The 23,722-nt window shown below is 37.8% G+C and overlaps 1 protein-coding gene and 1 pseudogene across 34 annotated transcripts in view; both read left to right on the plus strand.

Moving 5' to 3' along the window:
* NRXN1 (neurexin 1) overlaps positions 1-22,938 on the plus strand; it is a 1,208,609-nt gene extending 1,185,671 nt beyond the window's left edge. For all 34 annotated transcript variants that reach the window (XM_042246177.2, XM_060413877.1, XM_060413886.1 and 31 more), the window contains one exon: positions 19,526-22,938. In XM_042246177.2, the coding sequence (XP_042102111.1) occupies positions 19,526-19,833 (308 nt within the window). In that variant the 3' untranslated portion in view covers positions 19,834-22,938. The remainder of the gene's footprint in view (positions 1-19,525) is intronic.
* LOC114114210 (U6 spliceosomal RNA) lies at positions 17,524-17,620 on the plus strand (annotated as a pseudogene).
* Positions 22,939-23,722: the final 784 nt, after the last annotated feature.

A 23,722-nucleotide genomic window follows, 5' to 3' on the forward strand; every position in this document is an offset into this window, starting at 1 on the left:
TAACCTTGGAGTCACAATTTGAGTTGCAGAACTAGTTTGGGTTGCAGCTCTTCCTGGTCTTGGGAAGTTACTTAGTATCTTTGAGGCTCAATTTCCTTTTGTGTTCAGTTCAGTTCAGTCGCTCAGTCGTGCCCGACTCTTTGCAACCCCATGAATCGCAGCACGCCAGGCCTCCCTGCCCACCACCATCTCCCGGAGTTCACTCAGACTCTCGTCCATCGAGTCCGTGATGCCATCCAGCCGTCTCATCCTTTTGTGTAAAATGGGGGAAATGGGGTGATAGATTGAAAGATGCACACACAGTGTTTAGCAGAGAACCTGGCAAGTACTAAGACTGTAGCATGATTATGATAAGCCCAGTGGTGAGTGGAAGGCCTGCTTTACTGGCGCTGTTTTTGTGCCAGGAAATGCATTATTTCTACCTTGAGGGAGGCTCTTCGAAAGGCAGACAGATTTGATCTGGATAGAAAATGGGCACAGTTCCTTTTGCTGTTAGAATGCGTTCTGTTCGCAACTCATGTAAACTAATTGTGATTGGCTGCTTACAGTAATTACCTAGCAAATAAGTGAGTTTACTGAGTTAGATTAAGCATTTACTTGAAAGTCTGCCAAAAGTACATGATTGCTAATACAGAACTGTCCTACAATAAATAAAAGAAAAATCTACTCATGTATATAAAATAAATTTCTAGGCAGCCTTCATATATATATATATATACACACCCAGCCTTTAAACATTAGTAACACTTTTAAAGTCCTTTTTAGAAAGGCTCAAAATACCACACGCCTTTCTAAAGTGTGACTTGTCCTGTTGAGCTTTAGAAGGAGACGATGCGATGGAGTTCTGTGCTTTAAAATGGTTCCCCAATATTGTAAAGGGAGAAATGCAGCATAGGTTGAGGAAAATATAAGGTAGTGAAAGTGTTAGTTGCTCAGTCTTGTCCAACTCTTTGTGCCACACCACCCCTTCCACCTCCCTCCCACCCGCCCACCCCCCCCCCCACCCCCCACCACCCAAGGTCTTCTGTCCATGGAATTCTCCAGGTAAGAATACTGGAGTAGGTAGCCATTCCCTTCTCCAGGTGACCTTCCCAATGAACCCGGATCTCGTACATCACAGGCAGATTCTTTACTCTCCGAGCCACCAGGGAGCCAAATTTATAGGCTAAGTCTACCTCTAAAGGAAACATGAAATGCAAGAATGAAACCACATTTTCTTGTCATCTGTGTCCAATACCAGCTTTGATAATGAAATTGTTTTCCTGTGGAGTTTTCTTCGTATGTATTAATTACACTTACTCCAATGGTAACAGAGGAAAGGTGACATAGTCTGAATACGTCTCTATAGGGCATGCTGCTCGCATGAAGAGCCCATATGCTGTCTTTGTTGGTTCACGTGCTCCAAGGAGCAGCAAATACTACGGCAGGCTTTAGTCTGCGGGTCTCATCTCATGTCAGTTGACTTGTTGGTTAGATCACTTTCGTCATTAGTAGCTCCTCACTCATCCTCGGTATTTTAAGAAGCCTGGCATTGGGAATAAAATAAGAAAAACAAGAATACTTTATTCAATGCCCAGGTTTAAAGATGCCAGTACAGGCAGAAGCCATTGTTTAATTTTAAAAAAATTAGTAGAGAAGTAGTAATATGTGGTACACAGATGTGTACATATATGTACATATATGTTACATAATATAACATAGTAATATTACCATATCTACCACTAAAATCTTAACATTTCATTGACCAGACTTTGGAAATCAAACTGAATTCACATCCCGCTTCACCCACTTGCTGTGTAATCAGAAGCCAAACATTGAACCTCTGTGTACTTGACTTTTTACTTCTGCAAAATGACATGAATAATGTTAATTACTCATGATATTGTTGTGCTGGTAAAAGAGACAATGCATGTAAAGCACTTAACATTGAGTTGCCATCCAAAATTTGACAATATTAATTAGCTTTTATTAGTAGTACAAACAAATTAACTGAGGAGTCAGCCATATTATAAATGGAAATAGACCTATCTATAGCCACAGGCAAGGGTAAAAAGTGTTAATAATTAACACTTTAGCATCTAGAAAGCTTTATAAACTCTTTCTGGATTCTAGCAACATCAAACTTTTCTCAGTAGCCATTATGAAACTAATAAGACAAGAGCAGTGCTTTAGTTAGATGTATGTAAGTTGCTAAAATGGCAAGAGGACACATATCATCTGTTATTCTTATTTGGGTGGGGGTGGAATTTAATGCAGGTCTCTGCCCCGCAGAGTTTCAGAGAGAAGGAGTGATTAACCTTTCCCCATGCTATTATAATCGACTAGCTCTGCCTCCTAAGACCTTCAGAAATGTTCTGGGCTAAAGTGACTTAAATTGGCAGAGCCACCATACCCTTCCCCCCATGATGGATAGCTTGTCTTCCATATTCCCCAGTTCTAGGCTTGACATGCCTCCTTCTAATGGGCTCAGTAGGGAAGCTGTCTAATGTTTCACCTTAGCTATTGCACTTCAGCCAAAAAGAATATGACTTTTCCCAACAAAAGAAAATTGAGACAGCAGTAGTTTCATGACAGGAATATAAAGATGATCACCCAAAATGAGGAGACCCAGTTTTAAATCAGGAAAACTGCACACTGCCCCATCACCCAGAATGACATGTGCTTACATGAAAGCTGTCCAGAAAGCCTGGCAAGACACAGGGCTCTGAGAACCCAGCCTACAACTCTGCTACAGGAATTCTGCTGTGGATTTCATCCAGAGTACAACAAAGAATTCCAGAGCAGGGAAGGGAAGAAGAAATGACCTAATCATTTTAGAAAGAAACCCTAAAACCTAATCGAAACAGTTCTTATTTCCATGATAATAAGCTTCTCTGTCAGATATGACCGAAGAGTGGTCTCAGGTGATTGATTTCCTGATACCTAGAAACATAAAATCTTGTAATAAAATTTTGAGAGTGGGAGAGGTTTAATTCACTCCAACTGTGGGAGCTGGAGAGTGCTGATCCATAAAGATAGAATGTTTCGCAGATAAACAGAAACAAGCTCCACATGCAGCTTAACAATTAATGGCCTGAAACAACAGGTCCCTTGGTTTAAATGGTCATTTCACCACCTGAATTCACAAGGCCTCCATTCATGAAAGAATGAATACAGAGACCTCCTCAGAGATAACATTCCTGGTGGAACTGGACACTGCCGTGGCTGACTGACCGTGGTATGCTGGATGTATCACAAAACTCTTATTGTTAGCAAGGCTGCTGATTCAGTCCCTTTTGTGTGGAAGACACAGGGAAGATAGTCAGACCAGCATTGTTTTTACATGCACTTTATCTTCCTCAGAGCACTCGCACATTTATCTACCTGGTAGGATCCTCAGAGTGACCCTGGGAGATAAATAATGTATCACTGTTATATCTCTGATGAAAAAAATGTGAGCAGAGGATTTTAAAAAAAATGTGAGCAGAGGATAATGAAGTTCAACTAATCGTTCTGTAAATTAGGGGCAGTGCCTGGACTAGGTCTTAAAAAAAAACAAAAACGTTATTTTTCCACTTTACTATGCTTTCCTAAGATTCTGTGGAATGCAAATTCCTTCTACCGCAAAGGACAGACAGATGGCAGGATTTGCGGTGGAATGTGGCCAGTAGGGGTAGAACTGGACACTGCTTAGATGAGAGGCCTAAAAGGATTCAGTTCTTCAAGAAAGGGAAAAATTGGGGATACTGACAAATATTCTGCAGTCATAAGTGCTGACACATTGAATGCATAAAATGCTAACAGCCAGAGACACACTGGGATTTGGATTTTGACCGTGTCACTTGTGAAGCACACATAGCATGACCTTGAGACTCAGTTTCCTTTCCTGTAAAGTTGTAATAACAACTACAGAGTCACTATGAGGAATAAATTAGATAAAGTGCAAAGCCCAGAGCCTGCCGTATAATAATAATCCAATAGAGGTAACCGCTACTAACTAAATAGAACAATAAAGAAGATTTCAACCTCGCAGTGAGTCAGAAGGCAGAGTAGCCCGTATTGAGCATCAGTTGACTGTTAAGTCACAGGAAACTCTATCTACTAAAGGTAAAGCCCTGCATCATTTGAGAGGAAATTAACAAAGAGGTTTATAATAATTTAATATATTTAAGTAAATTCATCCCAAGGTATTATGAAATCTTCTCTGGAGTTCTCAGAAGCCTGACTTTACCTATAAATTATGAGAAAATAAAGGTGACTGTAGCAATTTCTGTCAGAGCATTGGAAGGAATGCTGTAAGATTCACGTACATATGTGCATATACACACTCATACACACACTCCTCATTGCTGCAGCTATTATCATAGTGCCATTTTCATCTTACTAGAAGCCAGGTTCCTCCCAGATTCCTGGTTCCAGACTTAAGGATTCCTTGGAATGAATCCCCTGGTTTTATGTAAAGTGACTGTTCAATTTTTCATATGTTTAAAAAAAAAAAAAAAACAAAACTAAATACGTCTTAAGAAAGGTGATTTCTCAATGCCTGTATTTCTTGGTGTTTTAGTCAATGAACTTCCAGGGAAAGAAACTATTTTGCTATCAAAGAGTTTAGTTGACTTGAAATCAATAATGGAGAGTATCATCACTATTTCAAAATATAACTCCTCTTGCATTTACTGAAATGTGGTACCTTTTGATGAAAAACACATAGGATATATGATACAGAATCACGAGGCTCCCTTGCTTTGAAATCAACTTTCTCAGTTATTGCCAAATGGCTTTTCTTCTACTTGACAGTTATGGAAAGTTTGACCTGGCTGACTGATGAGGCCCTTTTCAACCATCTCACTCTAATAGCCACAGGAGTAAAAATTACCCTAGAAACTTCTGAAGCTGCTTTGCTGAGTTTGAGAAAAGAGCTCCAAATTAGCTCTCAACTATTTGGAGTGCTGTGGATATTAGATAAGGTTAATACAAATATTAGGCACCCAAACAAATCAAACCGAAGACTACTAACCTGGTTGACTTCAAATAACTTGGCACATAGTCACTGGAATTTAAGCAACTTATATATGGAGGCTTGAAAGAAAGTGAAAATGTTAGTCATTCAGTCGTGTCCCGCTCTTTGTGACCCTAAGGACTTCAGCCCGCCAGGCTCTACTATCCATCGGACTCTCCAGGCAAGAATACTGAAGAGGGTTGCCAGTCCCTTCTCGAGGGGATCTTCCTTGATCCAGGGGTCAAACCCAGGTCTTCCGCATTGCAGGCAAATTGTTTACCATCTAAGCCTTAGGAAAACTAAACACAGCTATGATACTTACATCAATGCACAATGATACCAATTCACTTAAGCAGAGAAGTGTTTTCTGGTTTAATTAAATAAACACTATCGTTACTTCTTTTATCGGAGATATTATAGGAGGTGGGTGTTAGGAAAGTATTGAGATAAAAGCACTTTATAAAGAAGTATGCAATGTCATCATCAATGTTTTACCTACTTGTTTACTATCTTTACTCAAAGCTTTGAAAGCAAAGATCTCTCACATTTTCTTACTGATTACATCCATGCCAGTCGACTCCTGGAAATTTATAAACTTGGGAAAATCTCTTGCTCTATTCAGTCAGAAAACATACATTTTGCAGCTTGTGTGTTCAGTCTTTGTTCAGTGTTTGGAGGGGAGGAAAGTGGAGGGAAAGAGAAACAGACTCACAGGAAACTGTCAAAAGACTAGCAGTCTGGTATGGAAGAGAATTAACAAAGCAACAGAAGTGTAAGATTTCAGAGTAATAAAGGATCCATACTAAAGTGGATGGTGTAGTATATGGTTGAGAGAAGATGAGGATCAAGTTGGGTTTTCAGCAAATTCTCCCATGTGTCTTCTTGATTTATGGTTTTTTTCCAACTTCAAGCTATTCTATCTCATGTCTTCCTTCTTGAGAAATACTTGATGGCTTTCCAGGGTTCACACTGGAAGGCCTGGGTCCAGCTCCATTAATGTTCATCCCAAACAACTTCTACTGGGACAGCCCTTTGCTGATATCCACCCTCTTTCTTTTCTTTCTTAGTACCCAGTATTTGTGCCTTCTTGTGTTATTTTTTTAATTTAAAATTGTTCTGTTTGTTTTCTTACATTTTCTGTTTTATTTTGAATATACTGAAAGTTCTAAGAAGGTGGAACCCAAGGCTGTTTTGTGTACCTTGCTATTAATGTCTTACGTAGTGCCTAGTAAATTGTTACTTAATACTTATTTCTTGGAATTTTAAATTATTTTTTTCTATTTAACTTTATTTTTCCCTTTTCTCCCACCTCCATACATTAACCAATGATAACAGCTTGGCATGAATCTTTCCTACACCTTCACCATGTTCCTATGAACATGAATAGAGGGTTGTTTTTCTCTCTTGTCACATAAAAATTAGAAGCATACTCTGTGAATTAAGCTTGCTTTTCTCCTTTCCTAATCTATTATGGACATCTTTCAGTTCAACCTCTTTAGGTGGCTCAGAGGGTAAAGTGCCTGCCTGCAATGCGGGAGACCTGGGTTTAATCCCTGGGTGGGAAGATCCCTTGGAGAAGGAAATGGCAACCCGCTCTAGTATTCTTGCCTGGAGAATCCCATGGACAGAGGAGCCTGGTGGGCTACAGTCCACGGGGTCACAAAGAGTTGGACACAACTGAGCGACTTCACTTCACTTCACTTTCAGTTCAACAGATTTTTCTCCAATTCCTATTTTTAACTCTGTTAAAATTCTAGGGTATAGGTGTGCCATAATTATGGGTGTCCAATAAAAAATTGGAATAACTTACTCAATCACAGCCCTGTTAATGAGCCTTTAAACTGTCCTTTTCTCTTTTTTTCCTCACAACATGATCAGCAAACATCCTGCATTTATTTATATGCATGCTGGTGTATTTAATTCTTTAGACTATATTCTCAAAACTGAGGCTGCTTCATGAAAATATTTGTGTATTTTTTAACATTACTATTTTATATTTCAAACATAAACTAAATTAGAAAGAATTGTATAATGAACTCACATCCACCCATCAGCCAGCTGCAATTTAATCTTTTTTAAATTGTAATAGATGCTAGATTACTATCTAAAAATTGAGAAATTCATATTCTCACCAGCACAATTGTCTATTTCCCAAGCAAATGTTCTAACCAAATTATCACCTTAATTCACTTTATTCTTCCAAGTTTGTTGGGGAAAAAAATACCTCCTTATTTTATTTTGACTTGCCTTCTAGTGAAATTGGGCATCCTGTCCTACATTTATCAACCATTTGGATCTTCTGTTCTCCACTTGCATGTCTCTATTTTTGTCCATTTTTCCAATGGGTTTTTGCTTTTGTTCATAGCACTTGGTTTTATATTTTAGAGGTAACTCTTGGCCTGTCATATGTACTGCAGATATTTCTCCTTTCTGATCTGCAGTTTCACTTCATTAGTGACACCTTTTTCCACATAAAATTATTATTGTTTATGCAGTCAAGTGTGATGATCTTTGATGCATGGCTTCATTCCAAGGACTATGATCTATGGAAGTTCCATGTCCGCCTTCAAATTTCTTCTCACTTTCCCCTGAAAGTCAATATGCTGCCTCCAGTCTGGCATTAGTTTAGTTCCTGAAAAGCAAACTCCTTTCTTCCTCAAAGTCATTCCATATAGGTTTCCTTATGATTTCTGCCCACTTTTTACTGAACTACTCTCCACTGATTTTCCGGGTCTCAACATGTATATTACAGCCTCAGAAATTCTACGTGACTCCCCAGTCTAAATCAGAAGCCTCTGCTCTGCCCTGCATGGTACTTGTCATGTTCCTTTGTCACACATTTCAGTTATTGCTTTCAGCCTAATTGTGTGGGGTTTTTTGTTGTTGTGGAAATCTTTCCCTCATTATATTTCAGGGTTCATGAGGGAAGGCATCAAGTGTGTTTGGTTAAAACCTCTTCCCTTGGGACTTAGTATAGTCCCTGGAACATAACAATAGCTCATCAAAAACTGGTTGACAGCAGGAGTGAATACTCATAGAGAGAACACCATAAACGGTGAAGCATTTAAGCTAAGTCTGAGAAATAAGTAATGCTCAGCCAAGCTAGAAAAGAAAGGTCATATGAGCCAGGCATGACAATAAAACTTTTCTTGGTGTATGGGGATTCGGAGACAGCAATAAAATTATGACTGTTACTTTCTTTGAGAGAAATGGAAGACAAACTTGAATATGTAGCTGTAGGCAGACCCTGAAGAGCTGTTAGAACAGAGGTACTTTAGTAAATACCATGACAATTTCAAGGATTCTAGTAAGAATTTATGGGTACAATGACCATGCAAAAAGTCTATGAAGCTTGCAGATGGTCAGGCTGTGGACACACAGGCATGGTCCCCTGGCTCCCCTAGAGATGAGGGAGAGTGTGTGCTCCTCCGTTTATTTTCAGGGTCACCAAAGTCACATATGATGTGATTGTCCATTGCTTTTTCTATTCTGTGTGGTGCCGTTTGAGGTAACAGCGGCCCTAGGAGGTGCTCCCTATTCTCCAGGCACAAAACACATTTTTCTGTGGCTCACACTGCTTCTCACGCAGTGCCTAGAAGTCTGCTGAAGATAGTCATCATCTCAATCCCACATCAGTGGATTTCCCTTCAAACACATGCTTTGCTTTGGTGGTTTTGAAAGTAGTTGAGGCAATGTTTAGTCCCAGCAGCCAGGCAGGTGGTAAGGTTTTATTGATTTCCAAGTTCTTTCTGAATCTCTAATTGATTGAGTAGGGATTGAGATATACTAGACGTGACCTCCCTCAAGCAGTCTGACCTGCAGTAGTAGACATGAAAATGTGCAGGGCATGGATGGAGCTGATGGTAGGGAAGATGAAACTGGGAGGGATTTGAAATATCTAGCACCACCTCTCAAGAAACCACAGGATGAGTTGAAATTAGTGCATATTGATTGTATAAATCGCCGCCTACCTGCTTTCTGCAGCTGTGGCATTTAAACATGAATTTGTATGAGTCTTTACATGATCACTGTGGTTTTTTTTTTTTTTGGCATGTGTTGTATTGAAATATAAGAATGAAAGAAAGTTATATTTTTCTTTTTTCAGTTTTGGGGAAAAAACTGCTAATCTCAATTCACAAACACCACAGGAACCAGCAATTCCAATTTTCTTTTCACAGTATTAATGAAACTAGGTACTGGAAAAGTTAAATCTTCCCTTATAAATCTGAAACCATTTTCAAGGCTAGCCTAGAATTATAATAACTTTCACATCTATTAAGATGCAGTACAGGACTATGGTCTAATGAGATCATTTTAGGCAACTCTTTTTCTTCAGTGAGATGGAGACAGAAATTTAAAATTGATTGATTTCTGGTAAGAAAGACTGACTGGTCAAAGACTCTTAAGTGAGAAACAGTTCAGTAAATACATCTTTTCATTCGTTTTTGAAAAGGATTATTTAAGGCAGAAGATCTAATAATTTAGTGTACCAGAGTGATATATGTTGAGCATAATGGAGTTTTATGACCTTTATCTACTCCTCCGGATCTGAAATATATAGCTCAAGTTCCATTTTTTAAATCATTGGTGTATTTTATTATTTCTTAATATTGATGATCTCTTACAATTCTTTTTTCCTTAAAGCTTAAAAGCTGAATTTTCATTATCAGTATATAGTGAAACTCTTGCTATATCCTTCATATGACAGGGTCATCGTCGATGATGTACCTATACACTAACAGTCTATATTGAAGAAATATAGTCTATAAGCTCTATACAGTCAGTAAAAATGACTAGGAGCTGACTGTGGCTCAGATCATGAACTCCTTATTGCCAAATTCAGACTGAAATTGCAGAAAGTAGGGAAAACCACTAGACCATTCATGTATGACCTAAATCAAATCCCTAATGATTATACAGTGGAAGTGAGAAATAGATTGATGGGCCTAGATCTGATAGAGTGCCTGATAAACTATGGATGGAGGTTCATGACATTGTACAGGAGACAGGGAGCAAGACCAAACCCAAGAAAAAGAAATGCAAAAGAGAAAAATAGCTGTCTGAGGAGGCCTTACAAATAGCTGTGAAAAGAAGAGAAGCCAAAAGCAAAGGAGAATAGGAAAGATATACCCATTTGAATGCAGAGTTTCAAAGAACAGCAAGGAGGATAAGAAAGCCTTCCTCAGTGATCAGTGCAAATAGAGGAAAACAATAGAGGGGAAAGACTAGAGATCTCTTCAAGAAAATTAGAGATACCAAGGGAACATTTCACTCAAAGATGGGCTCAATAAAGGACAGAAATGGTATGGACCTAACAGAAGCAGAAGATATTAAGAAGACATGGCAAGAATACACACAAGAACTGTACAAAAAAGATCTTCATGACCCAGATACTCACGATGGTGTGATCACGCACCTAGAGTCAGACATCCTGGAATGTGAAGTCACGGGGGCCTTAGGAAGCATTACTACGAACAAAGCTAGTGGAGGTGATGGAATTCCAGTGGAGCTCTTTCAAATCCTGAAAGATGATGCTGTGAAAGTGCTGCACTCAATATGCCAGCACATTTGGAAAACTCGGCAGTGGCCACAAACTTCAGTTTTCAATCCAATCCCTAAGAAAGGCAATGCCAAAGAATGCTGAAACTACTGCACAGTTGCACTCATCTCACACGCTAGCAAACTAATGCACAAAATTCTCCAAGCCAGGCTTCAGCAATACATGAACAATGAGCTTCCAGATGTTCAAGCTGGATTTAGAAAAGGCAGAGGAACCGGAGATCAAATTGCCAACATCTGCTGGATCATCAAAAAAGCAAGAGAGTTCCAGAAAAACATCTATTTTTGCTTTACTGACTATGCCAAAGCCTTTGACTGTGTGGATTACAATAAACTGTGGAAAATTCTGAAAGAGGTGGGAATACCAGACCACCTGACCTGCCTCTTGAGATATCTGTATGCAGGTCAGGAAGCAACAGTTAGAACTGAACATGGAACAACAGACTGGTTCCACATAGAAAAAGAAGTACATCAAGGCTGTATATTGTCACCCTGCAGATTACATCATGTGAAATGCTGGGCTGGATGAAGCATAAACTGGAATCAAGATTTGTGTTCGAAATAATGATAACCTCAGATATGCAGATGATACCACCCTTATGACAGAAAGTGAAGAAGAACTAAAGAGCCTCTTGATGAAAGTGAAAGAGGAGAGTGAAAAAGTTGGCTTAAAGCTCAACATTCAGAAAACAAAGCTCATGGCATCTGATCACATCACTTCCTGGCAAATAGATGGGGAAACAGTGGAAACAGTGTCAGACTTTATTTTTGGGGGCTCCAAAATCACTGCAGATGGTGATTGCAGCCATGAAATTACAAGATGCTTGCTTCATGGAAGGAAATTTATGACCAACCTAGACAGCATATTAAAAAGCAGAGGCATTACTTTGTCAACAAAGGTCCGTCTAGTCAAGGCTATGGTTTTTCCAGTAGTCATGTATGGATGTGAAAGTTGGTCTACAAAGAAAGCCAAGTGCCAGAGAATTGATGCTTTTGAACTGTGGTGTTGGAGAAGACTCTTGAGAGTCCCTTGGACTGCAAGGAGATCCAACCAATCCTTCCTTAAGGAAATCAGTCCTGAATGTTCAGTAGAAGGATTGATGTTGAAGCTGAAACTCCAATATTTTGGCCACCTGATGCGAAGAGCTGACTCATTTGAAAAGACCCTGATGCTGGGAAAGATTGAGGGCAGGAGGAGAAGGGAACGACAGAGGATGAGATGGTTGGATGGTATCACTGACTCAGTGGACCTCAGTTTGAATACACTCCAGGAGTTGGTGATGGACAGGGAGGCCTGGTGTGCTGCAGTCCATGGGGTCGCAAAAAGTTGGACACAACTGGGTGACTGAACTGAATATTTAAGAAATAAAACCAGCAATACAAATGACCTGGGAACCACAGTCTCACCCTGAAAAGCTAACTTTGGAAACAGCATGAATACAATAAGATTACAGTGACAGAACCGCTCATCAAGTATACAAAATATTTTCATAAAACTGCCAATTTGAGTGATAAAAAGAGCATCTGATGACATGGTTATTGCCTTGGTGAAATACATGGTTCCACTACCCACCTTATTTTATGTAACAGGAATTAAGACTTTAAGCAAGGTTTCTCTTGCAAAACATTATGTAAAAACATAAATCAAGAGCAGTTTTGTTTTTTAATAACAAAATTAATTTAATTGCTCTGTTTCCAACCTCAGATGGATTTCACATTCTTTCCACTGCACAGTGAAACCTCCTTGGAAAAACTCATTAATGTTTGAAAATTTACCTTTCAAAATGAAGCGTTATTTTAGAACTTCAGTTGTGAATCATCTTTCAGAGACAGCATGAGGGCTTTATTCTCCCGCTGTGTATAGATTAAGGTTATGACCAGACCAGACACAAACTGGCAAACTGGTAAGGACAGGCTCCGGTACAAAGCTGAATGGCCTAACATGCTCCTCATCTTACCATCCTCATAATTGAAGTTCTTTCTAATTGTAACGAAACATTGTTTCTTTTGATAAAACATTGAATTTCATTCTGTAAGCAAATTTAGGAAGTTAAATTTTTAAGTAAAGCAGGCCTATAAAAGCACTAAAACTGTATTTTAATGAAACAATTACATTGAGACTTTTTTTTTGACAGTTGGGACAGTTTTAAAGTGTGCTGTGAAATCAGGAACTTTGGCAATACGTTCTGTTCCTCATTGCACTCCTGGCTGAGTAAGGCACCAGCTTCAAAAGGCAGAGTTCTGACCTCGCTGTCCTGGCCTTGTTCATTTATGCAATGGGGGGATCACTATGCTCTCTAGGGGCCATCTAGAAAGATGTCAAGATTCGAGAGAGGGATGCAGAGAAGAGCTGGGGAAGGGGAGGACGTCCGCAAAAGAGAAGGCAGGCAGGAGCATGGAGTAGGTGACAGCCACCCAAAGGAGCTAGTGAGAAATGAGATTTACCACAGGGTCCTCTCCGTTTTACAGCCTGTTGTGTCTCTTAAACCTGTCTTTTCCATGGTGTTTCTTAGCTAGCTCTAGATTAGTTCCTATTTGGGGAAATAATACTCTTGCACAGACACAGTGCCAAGAACTGTGTCAAAATAAAAAGGACCATTTATTTTTCTGTGGTGATAGTTTTAAAAAGCTATGCAGCAAGTTAAGGCTAAGTTAAATTTCTTAATATTTCACTTTAATTTTTTTGTGCAGAGCAACAAATGCAATTATTCTTCTTATGTCACAAGGCCCTAGAATGTGTCTTTTGCACTTACTATGCATTTTCACAGTGAATTATTATCTGATGTAACCTAAAATTGGTTTGGGGTATTATGTGGAAATATGTTAATAACTGTCCTAGCACCTGAAAGACAGTGTCTTTCTAAGTAACCACAGTAATGATTTGACAGTGAAAAGTGAGAAAAGTCATAGAACTAGCTTTCAGGCTTTTTGATAATCTGGATCAAAACAGACCATGGGGAAAATTAGAGGCCATCAGATCTTGCTGAATATTTGGGAGAGAAAGAGAATTAAAAATCAGTTTTTATCTGTCCTTAAGATAGCACTATCTTTACACAAGTCCCAGAAATAGTCCCATAGCCATTTGGCTGAGAAGTGGCTTATATGAAGGAGGTTGCAACCCTTGTGACAGCCTTGTGTCCTTGCCAGTACAACCAGTACTTTTGAATCACTTAGGCAAAAATGCCAGCAAAAATGAAAAGTCTTCCTCTTGCCATTAAGGAGTACACGTGCACTTTCCCCCCATGTAGTAGACCAAGCACTTCCATTCTGTTTACTGGGGGGTATGTGGTGATTGTCATCCTTCAGTAAAACTTAAGATACAGTTACTTGGGAAAATTTTAAGTAAATAATCTATCACTATAGCGTTCATATAAACTATATGTAATTTGTGATGCCTTTATTTTATGAATCATTAAAATGGGATATGTGGAAATAAACACATAGGATATTTCATCTTCTCTACTTCTTTTTTTGCTAGCAAGCTATCCTCAAATCAAACTGTGTGCCACCAGTGGAGTTGAATACTTGTTCATTTCCAGTTATACCTAATAATATGCAAATGCCTTGGCTTATCCACTGCCCATCATCAGTCCTACTGAAGTTTTCCATTGATCTGGGCTCTTTGTTCCTCTGAGCCCCATATAATGAGTTGGTTGTGTTAGCTTAGCTTTACCTACAAACCAGTTAACTTTTGACTATTTGGGGACTTGTTGCTAATCTGTACCCATTCCATTCTTTTAGCCCCTTTCTCATTCTCTTTTACATGTTTTTTAAGTGTTTTCTCATCACTTGCTGCAACAAAGGGAGACCATGTGAAAGTAAAATTTAGTTCATTTATGTGTTTTTTGGCACTACTGAGAAAAAAACACATTGTAGATTTTTAAAAATGATTTATAATGTCTCAATTCAGTTTACTAGGAAATATAAAGAGAATGCAACACGCCAAAGTCATTAAATACAATTGCTTAGGGAGGTCTCTGATTAAATTTCTGTCTTCATACTGTTATGAATGGTGAAGAAATGACTGTATTTTTTAATAAAAAATTTTTAACCAATTTCTATAAGAAGGTGTTTAGCCTTTTTAGGCTTCCCTGGTAGCTCAGACAGTAAAGACTCTGCCTGCAATGTGGGAGACCTGAGTTCAATCCCTGGGTTGGGAAAATCCCCCAGAGAACGGAATGGCAACCCATTCCAGTATTCTTGCCTGGAGAGTTCCATGGATAGAGGAGCCTCAGTTCAGTTCAGTTCAGTCACTCAGTCGTGTTCGACTCTTTGCGACCCCATGAATCGCAGCAGTGAGCTACAAAGAGTCAAACATGACTGAGCAACTAACAGTAGCCTTTGTAGCCATTTATTCTATTCTCTACATTTAAATTCATAGGAAATTCCTCAGAGATATTTCAGTGATCATCAAAATAAACCACTAATGACCATCAATAAGGGAAACCACATTTATAATTCATAGAAATATTTAAATTTCTCTAGGTGTTTTTGTACCTCTGAGAGAGATGTCCCATTAACTCTTAAGCGTGTAAGTACTTAAGTGATCTTAGCATGAAAATTAAGAAAATTATCACTTAGCTTTCAGATTGGAAGCATAAGCAGAAAACATTATTCAATAATCAATTAGATATGGAGGCAACTGCATACTCCAGATAGACCTATCATAATACCTGTGGTGGTTATTAATTTTCAAAATGAATCAGGAAAAAAGGGGGATAAAATGTTTCATCATTGGGTTTGTGGTAGGGGGTTGGTAGGCTCTTTTCATGATATTTAGAATTCTTATTTATGTATGGGTTACAGAGCTGTTTCAGGACTGCATGAGAAGCAACATTTTGGCTGAAGTTTCAAAAGAGACAGTGTTTTCCTTAATCAGGAGGCATTTCTCAAATAGCTCTATGGCAAAGCGGAAGCATTTGAGGCTTTTGCTTTGGTCTTTGTCATCTCATTTTAGTTTTACGTCAATTTGGTTTTGTTGTGCTCCTTCAATAGTTGTGAAAACATATCAGAAATTTTTGAACAGATAAAAATCAGATTAAAATTCTCTGATAAGATAGTCCGTTTACAATACCTACTCCTAAATGAAAAAAAGAGAAGTACATATATATTCTTAGTTTAGAAAATATAAAATGTAGAGACTTCCCTCTTGGTCCAGTGGGTAAGACTCCACGCTTCCAATGCAGGGGGCCCTGGTTCAATTCCTGGTCAAGCAACTAGATCCCACATGCCACAACTAAGAGTTCTCTGTGGCCTCAACTTAAAAAAAAAAAAAAAAAACCTGCATGCAGTAACCAAAGATCCTGCTTGTTGCACTAAGACCCAGCACAGCTGAATAAATAAAATATCTATTTTAAGAAAGAAAAAAAATGTAAACCCTGAATTCCATTAAAACTCTCAAGTCTGACTATCATGAGCTATATGATTAGGATTTTATCTGTCTTCTCCCCATTTATTTCTGACAGACAAAGTGAGGTAATTATGAAAATATGTTTAAAAGGAAAGCATTCCATCAGGTGGGGCAAATGATTTAGGTAATGTTTAAATAAAACCCTTTTCCAGCTTTTGAGACACCATGGTGAGAGAATGCTCCACAAAATGAGCAAGCAGAAATTTGTCATTTAGTGAAAGTTAGCAGCTGAGCTAATTGGCAGACTTTGGCAAAGATGACGGTATTTGAAAGAGAAAGTGCTGCCTTGGTTTGTCAGGTAGTGACAGAGTTCCCGCAATGGGTTCTGTTCTTGAGAGGAAGTTAATTTCCTGTAATCAAATGCTGTGGATTATAGTCTTCGTCGCCTTCTGCCTTGGCCCCAGAAGCAACTCCAAGGCGTTTTAATTTGGCAACATTACATGCGCTTTTGTAAAACAAGCAGGGGATACATTCAAGATACAAAGGTTTCACCTGCTACATTTTGTAGCTCCAGAGCATATTGCTTCTTTGAAAGCTGTTCCTTTGTTAGTGACTATATCTGTAAGGCTTTATTTCGGGAAGGAAAGGAAAGCGACGGCAAGAAACCCACATTTGGCAGATGAAATCTTGGTGATGTTTGCAAATGGAATTACAAAGCAGTATGGTGCTAAGTGACAGATAAATGATCCCCAATAGCTAATAGGGACTGTTATAGAAATATTTTAAAAATTACTAATAATAGTGTAATAAAAGTACCATTTTAGTCTTTGTGAAATGTTCAATTTCTGGTGTGTGTGTGTGTACATATATATATATATATATATATACCAAAAAAAAACCACCTTCCACATATACATACATACATATATTCAATATTTATGCAATCTTGAGATTATGTAAATTCATTCTGCATAATTTACAAAGAATATTTTGAAAATTATAGAATTTTTAATTTTTTACATCTGAAAAGTTATGTTTTCTATAAGACAAGGGAAAAGATGGAGATTCAGAGAAAGAGAAAACAGAATCGTTAGGGAAGCATGACCTGGGATCAGAGATGGGATAGAATACTACCTCTCTACAGCTCCTTTTCTTCTAAGTTGTTTTAAATAGTAAGTTTCTAAGGTAAAGGAAGAGAACCGCTCTCCTCTCCTCCAAATCTGCAAGCTAAACCCTAGGACTTTTCTCCCTATTGGTGGTTAATTTCAGTGACTGACTAAGCCTTGGAGAAAAATATGAATGCCCCCTGCAATTCACTTCTTGTACCCAAGGAAGAACTTTATACTTTGGAAAGACAGAATGAGGGTTTTATCAATTGGATAAAAGTGAGGCAGTTAGCCCTTTATTTATGATCATCTGCTACGTACTGAATTTTGAGTCAAAATCATTCTAGATAGTCTTTAAAGTATGTAAAAATGTTTTCTTACTTTCTCCTCTCAAACTTTGTCTTGGTGATCACTCAACCATTGCCAGTAAATAAGTAATATATATATATATATATATATATTTAGATAAACAGATAAACCTTCAATAGTAAAGGAAATCAGTTCTGTTTTAGTTTGTACAATTGTGAGTAATGCTCACTTCTACAACACATATACTAAAATTGGAACAATACAGAGATTAGTAGAACCTCAGGGATGACACAAATTCATGAAGCCTTCCATATTTTTACAAACATCTCCTACAGCTCAATCTCAAAAAAATAACCCAATAAAAATTTGGGCAGAAGAGCTAAATAGACATTTCTCCAAAGAAGACATACAGATGGGCAACAAACACATGAAAAGATACTCAACATCACTAATTATTAGAGAAATGCAAATCAAAGCTGCAATGAGGTATCACTTCACACCTGTCAGAATGGCCATCATCAAAAAATCTACAAACATCAGTCCTAGGAGTAGAATTGCTGGATCATGAGGAAAGTCTGTATTTGACTTTCTGGGGAACTGCCAAAGTGTATCCAAGGCAGCTGTGCCATTTTGCGTTCCCACCAGCAATGTGTGAATGTTCCAATTTCTTCACATCCTTCACAACATGTTTTATTGTCCATCTTTTTGCTTATAGGCATCTTAGTAGTATGAAGTAGTATCTCTCCAGGGTTTCGATTTGCATTTTTCTGCTAATTAATGATGTCGGGTATCTTTTGTGTGCTTGTTGGCCATTTAATGTCATTTTTGGAGAAATGTTTATTAAAATACTTTGCCAATTAAAAAAAAATCTACAAACAATACATTCTGGAGAAGGTGTGGAGAAAAGAGAATCCTCTTGCATTGTTGGTGAGAATGTAAATTGATACAGCCACTATGGAGAACAGTATGGAGGTTCTTTAAGAAGGTAAAAATAGAACTACTATATGACCCAGCAATCCCACCACTGGGCATTTACCCAGAGAGAACCATAATTCAAAAAGACGCGTGTGCCCCAGTGTTCACAGCAGCACTATTTACAATAGCCAGGACATGGAAGAACCTAAATATTCATCAGCACGGGAGGAGATAAAGAAGATGTGGTATGTGTATGCAGTGGAATATTACTCAGCCGTGAAAAGGAACAAAACTGAATCATTTGTAGAGACATGGATGAACCTAGCGACTGTCATACAGAGTGAAGTCAGTCAGAGAAAACCCAGTACTGTATATTAATGTGTATATGAGGAATATAGTAAAATGGCATAAATGATGATATTTGCAAAGCAGAAATAGAGACCCAGACATGGAGAACAAATGTATGGATACCAAGGGCGATAGGAGGAAGTGGGGTGACCTGGGAGATTGGGACTGACGCATATATACTATTGATAAGACATAAAAAATATGAGAACCTACTGTACAACACAGGGAGCTCGACTCAGTGCTCTATGTGACCTAAATGGGAAGGAAATCCAAAAAGAGGAGATATAGGCATATATAAAACTGATTCACTTTGCTGTGCAGTACAAACTAACACAACATTGTAAAGCAGCTATACTCCATAGTTGGAGTATATATACTCCATAATATATAGAGTATGATAAAATTAATTTCTAAAAATTGTGACTAAAATAACACTTTTAAAAGCAGTCAACTTGACTCGTCAAAATGCCTGTTTTATCTTATTGTTCAATACTGTATTCATTGCAATAGGAGGCAGTGTGATTTCTGAAGTAATCCTAAATTTAGATATCCTTTTTCTTGATTCTTAAAATGATTATTCTCTAATATTATACAGTCATTATGATGCTATACATTTTCCATGTTGAATTTATTGCTTTTCACCTAACACATCAATATGGCCCTTTAGAGCTACATGGGGCTAATTTGGAGCTACACTTACAACACCCTATTAACAAAAGTGATCTGTGAAAAAGAAAAGATGGTAACAGATCGCTCTCAATGGTATGCTTCATTGTCCCTAGATTTTAGTGACCACCAGGTGTAGGCATCACTACACTCACTAGCTTCAGTATCCTTTTTCAAGAGCAGTAGGCACAGGCAACTATCCATTAGGCATGAAAACAGATGGTGAATGTTACTCTCTGACATTCGGGAAACTCCATAATCACTCGGTGTTTTTTCTCACCCTCTTTCCTACAGCCAACCCAACACGGGCAGGCGGGAGAGAGCCGTACCCAGGCTCAGCGGAAGTGATTCGGGAGTCCAGCAGCACCACGGGCATGGTCGTGGGGATCGTGGCCGCTGCCGCCCTATGCATCCTCATCCTTCTCTATGCTATGTACAAGTACAGAAACCGGGATGAAGGCTCGTACCACGTGGACGAGAGTCGAAACTACATCAGTAACTCAGCACAGTCCAATGGGGCTGTTGTAAAGGAGAAACAACCCAGCAGTGCGAAAAGCGCCAACAAAAACAAGAAGAACAAGGATAAGGAGTATTACGTCTGAGCCCAAGATCTGAAAAAGGACCCTTGTATAGAAATAGTCTTCATTTTATCCGAGACATAATATAAACTTATTTACTTTCCTTTTTATGAAGCACATACAAAAGAAGACAGGGAATGCAATCAGGAAGGAAAGACTGTTTTTAAAAAATAAAAACAAGTATCTCATGCTCTTGTTTCTCCAAAAAAGAAAAAAAAAAAAAAACAGGGGCCAATAAATTCCTTAACATCCACAGTGTTTTAATTTACTCTGCCTGTCTTTATGTTGCTGGAACATTTCTAAGAGACAGTGATGACCACATGCATTCATAAAGCAAAGGAGTATTACATCGGGAGGCACAACACAAAAACAACACAAAACACAACACAGAAGAAGAAGCTACCTAGGATCCCAGATTTAGCCAAAGTGCTAGCGCTTTCCTGAGAAACCAGTTAGTCTGATGGCCAGAGAAGAATGTCATTTTGAGTGGCTCCACCTGCAAGCCTTTTCCGAAGTCACCGCCTGGCACAACTGGAACAGTGGCTGACACGAACTTGCACTTGAAAAAAAGTGCTGACTTTTCTGAAGACTTGTGTAGGAACACATTCAAAAAGCCCCTTTCTGGTTGTGAGGGAAAAAAAAGAAAGTATGGAGGCCTTATTTTCAACAATGTGAAAGATAAGGCACATTTTCACACTAAAATTTCAAAACAGAAACAACAACAAAAAATAAACAAGAAGGTATAGATGCAATCATTGGGAAATTTTCATGCACGCTTAATATGTTATTACATATGTTTATATAAAATCCATCTCTGTGTGCTTTCTGGACTGTGATAAGTGATGTTTTATAGCCTGTTGTATAGAAAATGCAAACTATATCTCTGCTCTTCAGCCCTTTTTGGTAAATTCAATGTTATAAGTGTTGCTAACTATAGGGAGTTTTATGACATCAGATCAGCAATTATTTCAGGGTTTTTTTTTTGCCACCATTATAAATTACCACAATTACTTACCTTTTTTTAAATTACAATGTAATGTTTATTCTAAGGAAGATATGTATGAATGTATATAAAAAGACTCAGCTACTTTTTTTTTCCTTTACATGTACAGCCTTTATTCTGTTGCAGTTAAATTTTAGTATTTGTATGAAAGGTGTGGATTAGAAAGCAAACTATATACATATGTATCCTATAATCTTTACTTCCCCAAATACTCACATTTCCCACATACATTCCCATTCATGATCACAGATATGTGCGTGCCTGTGCGCACGCACACACACACACACACACACACACATCCAGAGGAATCCATCAGATAGGATGGAAGACCCAAACGTACATATAATACAAAATATTTACTGACAAATTGAAAAGCAGGAAGGAAGATAGTTGTGCCAAGATATTGATGACAAACGGGGTGATTTGCTTCACTGAGATATGCTCCCGGGAAACTTCCAGAAGATTTTAGTCCCTAAAGAAATGGAACCTTTTCTTATCAAGTAAACTATCACTGGTATATTGCTGCATGAATATGAACCATTAAGTGGGCAGGTTGCAGAAGCAAAATTGATTGATCTATACCTTAACCCTGGCTGCTACAATTGAAAACTTTGTTTCCAATAAAATTATATATATAGTCTCTAAACCTGATGTGCATGATAAACATTTTTGGAAAGTAAACACTTTCTCAACTAAAAAAGTATTTTCAGTAATTTTTAATTCTATATTACTATCCATTTAAGAAAATCATTATCTGTTGATTATTGACTATAATTTAACTTTTCTGGTTTTACATATATATCATTAAATATAGCTTTAGTTTAACACATTAAGTAGTGGAAACATAGATTATATGCTTGTTTTGCCTATGGTTTCAATGATGTTCATAGCAATAAATTATTAGTCTGAGAAGGCAATGCAAAGGAGATGCAATATTAGATTGGAAGGTGATGTCTCAGTAAAAATTGGTTGCATTACTTTAACATCTCCTAAAAGAATATTAGATTTTATAGAAGAGAAGAATAATTTTACAATTTGCTTTAATCAGAAAAGGCAAAAAAATGCAAAACATCTTTTGTGATACTTCAGTTGATGAAAAAAGCCAAGAAGTGGCCTGGATTATAGACATACAGCACCTTAGATATATGTATAATTCATAGCAAATCACCACCATCTATGGTTGCCAAGTAATTGTCATATATGAAAAGTCCTAAAGGCTTTTCATGACCCAGAAAGTAGAGGTATGAAACTAAAAATTTAGTATCAGTTACTTATGTTTCAGATTTTCTTCTTATTTAATTTGCCAGGTTAAAGAATTCATAAATTTCTTTGTAGTTGCTGTTTTCCTCTCATCCAGTCTTACTCAGGGAAAGCCAGTGAAACAGAAGGTAAATATAAAACCACTCATTTACATCTTGAGGTTTGAAAGAAACAGTTGCTTTTCCATTTGATCTGAACTTGAACTAGTTTCCATCCGGAAAGATTCTAAATTGTGATTGAAAATAACTGAAATAATGGTATTTTAAAGCAGTATATCTCTGAAGCATGTTGTTTGAAATTGATTTCAGTGTTTCTTTCCAGCATAAATTTTAAAATTTTATGCGATATTGTTGGTAAAAATATTTCCAATGTAATGGCCTACACGAAATCTAGCAATTTTTTTTTTCTTGTTTTCTTCTTTCTTTGTGAATGGACAAAGAAAAGAGAAGAACACAAGCTAGGGAGAGAAAAGGCATGAATGAAATCCCAAGTATCTTCATACCAAATGTATCAGGGTTCCATGTGTAGTTGGCAGTTAATAGAGGATTTCACACTACCTGGCATAAATTTGATTACATCTCTAGACTGTAACTTTTCTGATTGAGTATGCTTCTTTTTTAATCCATGTTATGTGTTGCCTTTTTTTAAAACACAAAAAACAAATACTACAATAATGTGTGAGGTGGTCAATCCCTAAGACATCAAAGAAAGGCCACATGACCCTACCCTTCTAGTGCTTTGTGTGATTGGGTATCTAAGGGTTTTGTTTTGTTTTGTTTTTCTGTTGCAAGGCCAACTTATCCATTATTGGAAATGCTAAGCAAGTGGAATTTACTGTTTTGTTAATAAAATATTTCTTAATACAATGGTGGTTTTATTGATTTTTTAAAAGTAATTGCGACACCCTTTGGGGACAAAGGGGCAGCATAAAGAAGACTGCGTTTGAAAGGAAAACCCATCCTTAGACAAGCAGAGGAAAACTACCAACCCTGTATTTTCTGGATTTTAATATTCATTAAATTAAGCACCACTACACTGACACACTTAAAGATGCACCCACTAAATATACCTTTGTTTACATCTTTTTCATCTTGCTGTGCATGAAACCACAAACTCCTGGAACTAGCTGAAAACAACATGAAAGTGCTGGTTTCATAGATGTGATTTTTTTCCATAAAAGTAATATAATTCTGGTTAAGCAAATTTGTGATTAAATTTACTTAGTTGTGACTCCTTACTTCTAAGTTCTTATAGCTTCCACTCATTGGTTCTAATTCTCTTTGTGCAAAACAGAATGTATCCCATATTCCACACGACAACCTTTCCAATATTGTCATCCCCCTCCCATGCTTGCCAGCGTTTTCTGTTCTTCAGTCTTAACCTTCTAGTTTCCCTTGGCTGTTACTTATATTATATGGGTGCTTAAGTTCTCATAATCTTAATACTCTTCCCTTGAACCTCTGTTCTTCTCAAAATGTGATATGGAAATGACCATATGAGGGAGGGGCTGTCTGTCTTTTAATATATTTATTTATTTGGCTACACTGGGCCTTCGTTGCAGCATGCAGGATCTTTAGCTGCATGTGAGAGTTTTACTTGTGGCATGTGCGATCTGGTTTCCTGATCCGGAATCAAACCTGGGCCCCCTGT

This window comes from Ovis aries, chromosome 3, assembly GCF_016772045.2.
Source record: "Ovis aries strain OAR_USU_Benz2616 breed Rambouillet chromosome 3, ARS-UI_Ramb_v3.0, whole genome shotgun sequence".
In the NCBI taxonomy this organism is placed as follows: Eukaryota; Metazoa; Chordata; class Mammalia; order Artiodactyla; family Bovidae; genus Ovis; species Ovis aries.